Source organism: Mesitornis unicolor, unplaced genomic scaffold (genome assembly GCF_000695765.1).
Source record: "Mesitornis unicolor isolate BGI_N332 unplaced genomic scaffold, ASM69576v1 scaffold12185, whole genome shotgun sequence".
NCBI lineage: Eukaryota > Metazoa > Chordata > Aves > Mesitornithiformes > Mesitornithidae > Mesitornis > Mesitornis unicolor.
In genome coordinates, this window is record NW_010187536.1 from 6,222 (window position 1) to 14,195 (window position 7,974).

The 7,974-nt window shown below is 37.9% G+C and overlaps 1 protein-coding gene across 1 annotated transcript; it reads left to right on the top strand.

Annotated features, from left to right (window-relative positions):
- Positions 1–3,956: 3,956 nt before the first annotated feature.
- On the top strand, positions 3,957–6,199 carry LOC104533233 (sulfotransferase 6B1-like; the record flags this gene model as incomplete). Its single annotated transcript, XM_010185483.1, has 3 exons — positions 3,957–4,101; positions 4,912–5,096; positions 6,073–6,199. Coding segments are annotated over exons 1-3 (457 nt in total), but the record flags the coding sequence as incomplete, so codon positions are not given.
- Positions 6,200–7,974: the final 1,775 nt, after the last annotated feature.

Consider the following 7,974-nt stretch of genomic DNA (forward strand, 5'->3'; position numbering starts at 1 on the left):
ACTTGATAGCTGGAACCAGCTCAGAGTGCACCAATGGACAGTTACTACAGCTCAGCTGAGTTTTGATGTGTTGCGAACAGCCCTACATCCACCCTGCAACAGAGGGTATTTTAGAACCACACAGAAGCCCAGGGTTAGGTTCCTAAACTGTGGACACCTACATACTGAGGTGCCCTAACTTCCCAATCAGTCTGAACACTCATGCTGTAATTAACATTTTGCAGGCTATCTCTATTAAATAGTCACTGACCATAAACTTAGACGAGACACTACAGTTGTAACGTAAAAAATAAACAGTGATGTCATTCCGCACTATGGGAAAGCACATGTTGGATAGAGTGATTCCTACAGAAAAGACTGTGGGCTCAAATAATTGTGGATGTATGGAAAAGAAGTTGGAACTGTGGAAGGGAATACACATCTTACCTGTAACAGTGGATTTTCTAGCTGAACTTCTGTGTTGGACATCAGTCTTAAACACTTTGTAACAGCAGCTGTGTTTGCTATTCCATGCTGAAATAGTCTTGAAAGATGTCACAACTTTGTCACTGTTGCAAAGCCTGTGTATAAATTTTACATAAAGGCACAGGGACAATCTTTACGGACATAACTTCTGTTAATTTCAGGTGATTGGTGTATCTGGTGGAGAATTAGAGCAACAAAACCTCATGACCAGCTGTGTCAGTTTTCCCTCTTTATTCATTAGTCAATATGACAAGACTGAAAGATTTCATTGCTTTAGTGCATTTAAAAAAATGAGAAACTTGATGCTTGACAGTGCTAGCTAAAAACATTCAGAACCTTGTGGATTCTGACATGTATAACCAACACATATAACTTCATCTGCATATTTTTCACAATGTCATTATTTCTTTTAGTATGTGCTGCCTGAGATGTGTTTGGAGGGGAACAGTAATGTGATTGGCCTCAGTTGAGAAATATTCAGTTGCAGATGTACATGATACTGTCTTTTATCAAGCGGAAAAGTGAATGGTGACCCTGAAGTGGAGGTGCAGGGTAAAGGCAGGAGCAAACAGTCAAATTTCTTGAGTCATTTAAAGGAACAGAAAGAAGTCCCTCAGCCAGGTAAGGATATAGATGGGAGAAGGTAAGTCAGACACAGAGACAAGAAGAACTGAACTGAAGCAACCCAGAAGCGCAGTGTCCAACTACCAAGCTTTATTTTCCTTAAACCACACAGAAACCTCAAGCTTAACATTGCTCTCTTGCTAGTAAGTATCTGTGAAATCTGCAGGTAAAATGTGCACCCTATCTGTATCAACAGCAGGGCCAGAGACCAGGAAAAGAATAACCTGGTGTTGGGACAAGCTCCTCAGAGCCTGTGGCAGAGATCTAGGCAACAGATACATGAATCCTTTGGTATCAGCTTGCTATGCCTGTGTTCATCTGGTTCAAATGCATCAGTTATAGTTTACATTCTGTGTTGTAGTACCAATAAAGGAGAAAATTAAAGTTGGATGGAGGATTTAATGGCATTCTTTAAACTCATGCTGTCTTTGTATAATGTAGCTATAATCTACTTTTATGCTAATGCAGTTAGAGTAGTTTTTATAATAACTTTTTTCCTGCAAGGTGCTGGATACTCTCATTTTCCTTAAGTCATTGAAATTTAGAGTACTATATTCTTGCAGAGGTGGGCCCTATTTTCCAAGTATAGGCATCATTTGAGGAGGATCAACTTCAGTTTGGTCTCCCTGGATTAACTTTATGCAAGCTAACCAGAGGAGCTACTATAAAAAGCAATTTAGATGAGCTAAGAGAATTGGAATTTTCTTTGCTACTGTATTGCTTCTGTTTTACACCTTGGCCATTGCATTTGCAAATGATTTATTAAGGTCTAAGTGATTAGATTAGGCAAATGTGCTGACTCAAGATGTTATAGCAATGCAGGAAGAAATGAAAGGAAAAAGGCATAGTAAATATGCAATGCATTTTGCAACAAGATTATTTTTGCTAGGTCAAGATAATATAGTTTTATTAGCACACACTGAATGCATATGGCTGAAATTATGACTGCAAAACAAACCTTAGAATTCTCTGTATTCAGACTAATACAGCTTTTCAGAATAACACCAAATCACGTGTCTTTATGTCTCCAAACATATACATGAAGTAATCAAAGTGAAATCTGTTGACAGAGGATAGATTTTTAAGGATTTACACCTTAAGATATGAAATGATAGCTCAGGTCTTCAGGCTGGGAGCAAGAGAAAAATGATAAGCTTCTCACCACTGTGAGATACCCCAGCTCCTACCTGAGCATCAGGGTCCATGTGTTTCTTGTACCCTCACTGACTCAATTACCTCACAGAAAAATTCCCTCGTGTCCTCTCATCCCTCATGATAGGGAACATCTTTCCAGAGTGTATTTTTCATTATTTTGATCCCTATCTGTCCCTGTGTAACTGGAACCCAGAGTTCACTGAAGGCACAGGACACATTTTGGAGACGAGAGCTGTTTCAGGGCAACTTTATAGGCAGCACAGGTCAGAAAATCTAGACTTGCTGATCTCACTTCTCTTTGACTGGTAATCTGGCAATACTGCAAAGAAAAGAATCAATCTTACTATGCTGGATTTTCTGGAGATCTAATTAGAAAGAAGCAAGTAGAGAAGCTGGTAACTGTCCTTACTCCTTGTGAGTAATCTTGACTGCTCAGGTGTTTCATGGAAGGGCATCTCTAATCATTAACTTGTTATCATAGGTCATGGGAGGTACATTTGGTAGTCACCTCTCATGACCAAACCTAAGTTATCACAAATAATAAAACAAGAACTGAGACTTCAGTAAAATTGCTGAAGGACTGTTTTATTTTAAAGCAAGAGTTGGATGCAGGTTCTCAAGTTGAGTTAAGACATTGAAGGGCCTCAGCTGAATATATTGTAGCATGTTTTCAACACAAATAGTGAAGATGCTAGATATTTGAGGAAAAGAATGTAAAAATAAGCAAATATATATGTGCCCATTGAAAGGAAAACTGAAAATATTAAGCGTTCCAAAATGTTTGATTAAAAACTGAGCTATTTATTTTACAGTGGAGCTTTAAGTTTGAAAAACATTAAAGATGATTTCCACAGATTCAATTTTTTTTCAAAAAACACAGTTCAAAACAGGTAATCCATTGAGAACTGTCTCTCTCTTGCAAGTGACTTTTATTTTGATGAATTCACATATTCAGTGGAAAGATTTAAAAATCTTAAACCACTTCTAGTCATGAAACATGCAGAATTCAAGCTAGTGTTAAATATCTACTTTAAATTTGCAGTTTTTGTTGTCTGTACTCCTCTTATGGAGACATATGACAGCTTAAAAATCACTGTGCCGTTAAGTGCCTCTTTAAGATGCCTCAGGTTGAAATTCTAAAATGTTCAAAAAACTAGTTCTTTAACATCACAAAATTCAAGCATTTGGAATTGATTTGCACTTTTGAAAATTCAGGCTGTTGTGTATTTAGTAAAATGAAACAAAAATTATTTCATTCGCATAAAATAAAACAATGGTTTTGTATTCATAGAAGTATTTTAAGATGTAGCTTTTTCCTTGGAAGCTAAAACAGCTTCCCACAAAGTATAAATTATAGAATAATCATATTAAGCATATTTTAAGGCAACATATAATGTTCAGTCTTGTAATTTTCCGCAACTGATACATTTTGACTATGACCTCATTACTTTATCTGCAGAGCTAATAAATGACAAATGTATTTTTAATGACTCTGCATTTCAGTTATTTGTCAAGTTACGTCTAATATTTCAGTTGCTTGGAAAATCAATATCTGATAGGACTCCATGGTGTGTAGCAAAGTATATAAGCATGAGGTTTCTATTGCTTGGTCTCAATTTGTCACTTCAAACCATCTGACTTAGAAGTGACTCTTAAATCCCCTTGTCATTTCACCATTATCTGATCTGCAGGAATCCAAGACTTAAGCAACCATGTCCAATCCCAGCGAGGCAGAACTAATTCACATGTTTAAGGGGATTCCCTTTACCACCAGGTCTTCTCCAGAACTTTTAAAATCCTTGGATAATTTTGATGCTAGAGAAGATGATGTCCTTTTGGTTTCCTATCCCAAATCTGGTAAGTTCTACTTTCAGATGTTAGTTGTGAGAAGTCTCAATTGTCCGATTCATGTTCTCTGCTTAAACTAGTTGGGAAATGTCTGTGTACAAGAAAGAGGGAAGGGTGCTTGAGTATGAGAATGAGAATATATTATTCTGCCAGTAAGTGTTCAAATTAAAAAAAAAAAAAATGGGTCCTTTATCTAAATTTTTATTTCTTTACTTGAAAATAACCTCAGATGTTTTAATATTAGAAAGCAAATAAATACTTATTTCTTGTAAGTAAAATCTGTACTTCTAAGGACTTTCCTTAGGACTTTCTACTTTCAATTATGAGCAAATCAAGAATTGTATTAATTTATTTGTATGGCTCTTGGCTGTAGATTTATTAATTTCTTATTCCCTCCCCCAGTCTCACTTGCACACAGAAACACACACCAAAGAGGAAGCTCAGTCAGTATCTTCCAAATACACAGACTCAGGTCTGCATAAAGAAAGAAACCCCAAGTTATTCTAAAATAAATGAAAAAAGAATATAACCACCTCTCAGCTGACAAGCAGTTTGCCAAGGAGGTTGTTTTGGTACTAATATTAACAGTTATCACAGAATTGCTTTGTACTTCAGCTACAGCCCTAATTTTTCCAGTACTTGTACAGTTGGAGTCAACAAGATTATTCAGATACGTAAAGTTTCTTGAATCTGGGGAATAAGAAGTATCACTTTATGCACTAGCAAGGTGTTTCCATATGCAGAATGCACTTTCCACATATTTTCTCAGTAACAAATTTTACTTTCTTTTTTTTTTCCCTTAAAACTACTTTTCTGCAGGCACTCACTGGCTTGCAGGAGTTATAACAAAGCTCTATAATACTCAAGTTACACTAACATCTCCCATTGAATTTGGAGATGTTTCCAAACTGGAGGAACTTAACACACTCACATCAAAGAGAATCATCCCAACACACTTAGACTACAACCTGTTACCTCCAAATTTTAAGAATAAAAATTGCAAGGTAAGGCAAAAATACATAAAGGCAGTAATATATATTAAGTGTATATTAGGAATCTGTTTTGTGTTGTTGTTCCCTAATAATTTTTAAACGATTTACAGTTTCCAAAAGTGGTTTGCTGCAAATTTTGAAGACAACGCTGACCAGCAGTCAAAGGCAGCATAAGCAGAGACTTGGGCTGGGAATTGGGCTCTGCTCCTGCCCCACAGCTCCCATGGAAGCTGTATACCAGGCACCACACAAAACGTAACATCAACATCTTTCAATCAGAAATATATTATTAGGGATGGGGGGTGGTGATCTCATGGCCCCATTTTCTAGTGGTTGGAGCACAATTTAGAAAGTAGTTATCTTGGGTACTTATAGGCTGTTCTGGGTGTGAAAGTATTTTGCTACTCCTATTGAAGCTTTGTGAAGACACAAAGAGATTTAGGCAAACAGAGGAGAATTGAAATGTGGGAGGCAGATCCAGACCACAGTTTTGGGTTCCTCCCCTGCTGATGTGGGAGGTCTTTAAGAAATCAGCTCTGGGTGTCAGATTTTAGGTTAGAAGTCAAGATTTCAGGATTACTCAGATTCAGACTTTTGGGGCATGGCTAATTTGAGCGAAATCCAAAATTTATGTTTTGCAACTGTCTTGACAATGTTAATTAGTAAATGGTTTTGTATGTTAGATATATGAGATAGTATACTGACTCATGGGTTAAAACGAACATAGCCGCTTTCATAAAACATAGACATTATCCAGCTATAGCAAGCACACCTCTGTCCACATGGAATTGTTTACTAACCACTACTGACTTCTGCCTAAGCGGAGACAAATTATTTCTATTTTAATGACATGGTCACTGACAAAGGAATCCTAAAGCAAAGGTTTTTGATGCCTCAAACTGCCTATGAAAGTGCTACATGTACACACAGATCTCCTCTAAAATAAAGGAAGGATATTATAATAACTATATATCATCTTCATTTGCAGATGATCTACATCAGCAGAAATCCCAAAGATACCGCAGTTTCCATGTATCACTACTACAGAGATAACCCAAATCTTCCCACTATAGACACTTGGACTACTTTCTTTGACTTGTTCTTAACAGGAAATGGTAAGGATAAATGTTATGTTTTCTCCTTGCAGTTTACATTAGCTTATTATGCATAAAAAGTGTTAAGAAATGTGAACTGTCTGAAAATTCCTTATTGCACTCGTTATGGCTTTTTTTTCAGGATAAATTCTAATGCCAAGCTAACCAAGAGTACGTGGCTGCACAGCTGCTCTTTGCAGATTTTTGCTGTTCTTTAACATAGGTGTTAAAAAACATTCTCACAGACAAGTTACTAATTTCATTTCTTCCCACAAACACTCTGAAACTCCTGACAATTTGTTGATTCTGATGCAGATTTGCTTGTGTTAAAACATCTCCAACCTTGACTTGCAAATGACCATAACAGATTGCTTCCACCCAAGAACTGATTAAACTTTGATAGAGAGGAGGCACGCATATACAGTGTCTTGCAAGCAGACAGAAGGGCAGCCAGGCTCACCACAGCCAGCTCCAGTCCTCGGCAAGCAGGCTGGTGGAGCAGGCATTCTGTTTGAAGGTGCTCAGCCAGCTCCATGTGTCTCACTGCCATGCCAAAATGCAGGCAATGGGGCACATGGGCATATCGTCCCCAGGCTGCATTCAGAGCTACACTTGCAGGCGTAGTGCTTTCTCCAGTCTTGAAGACAGCCTTGGATGGCCCTTCAAAGGCAGTCTAGATGCTTTCATAAAGTCCTGCACACACTCTGTCTGATCTGTTGTCTTAGTAGTGGGGTCCAAAGACCAAGGACAATAGTGACATTTTTATGAGTGGTAGTGCTGGCAGAGAAGCTGACAATAGCACCGTGTACTAGTTACCCCCTCCTATTTTTAGTGTTTTATTACTCCTTTGAGGATATGTGTTCCTGTTACACAACCACAGTGACGATAGCTCAACTTGAAAACTTTGACAGAAAAGTGCTATTGCAGTCATCATGGGCTTACATGAAAGATTCAGAAGTCAATTTGTCTGCTGACTTGTGTGGGCTTTGGCTCAGATCTTGTATTCCTAGTTCAGAGCAGACCTAAGGCATGTGCTTCAGTGATCTGCAGGATCTTGGCTTGTTTAGTATCAACTCTGAACATAGAATAGTGCAAAAAATAAAAGAGGGTTATACTAAATTTTAAAAGCATCAATAGAAATTTAGGTAAGAGGTGATACTGAGAGGTTTTCATTTTTGCTCTTAATAGAAACATACAAAGGTCATGCTGCTTGATTCAAGTCCTGTAGTACTCTTTGCTGGGTTTATATCGGTTCAGAAGAAGGGTGAGGACACACAGAGACAAATCTGATGCTGTCCCTGAAGTGTCCAAGGTTGTATGTTGTACCCCTGAAGTCAACAGCACTTTTCTGTGCTATCACTGGACACATCCCCAGTGTGGTTGACCAGGAGAGCTGGGTTTAATTGCACACTGTGGAGCGCACATGTGTTGCAGTTCAAGAGTGCTTTATGAGCACTACAGACTGGAGGATTCAGCAAAATACTTAATTACAACTCAAAGTTTGCGACTAAAATGATGCCTATTATAATACCGTACTTTTCTGGTGGTGATTATAAAACAAAGTTACAGTTCTGGAGAATGCTGGCTGTGATTACTCTGTCCAAGCCGCTTCTCATCACGCTACAAGAGGCTTTCAATGCAGTCCATCTACTCTTTCAACTAGAAGGGTCAGAATTTTGTTTTTCAAAGGAAAGCTGGAATTTAACTTAGCCCATATGGTTCAGGTTCAGCAAAAGGTGCATTCAAACAAAGCAAGTACTATGAGTCAACTGTAAAACCTTAAGTTATCTATGTCA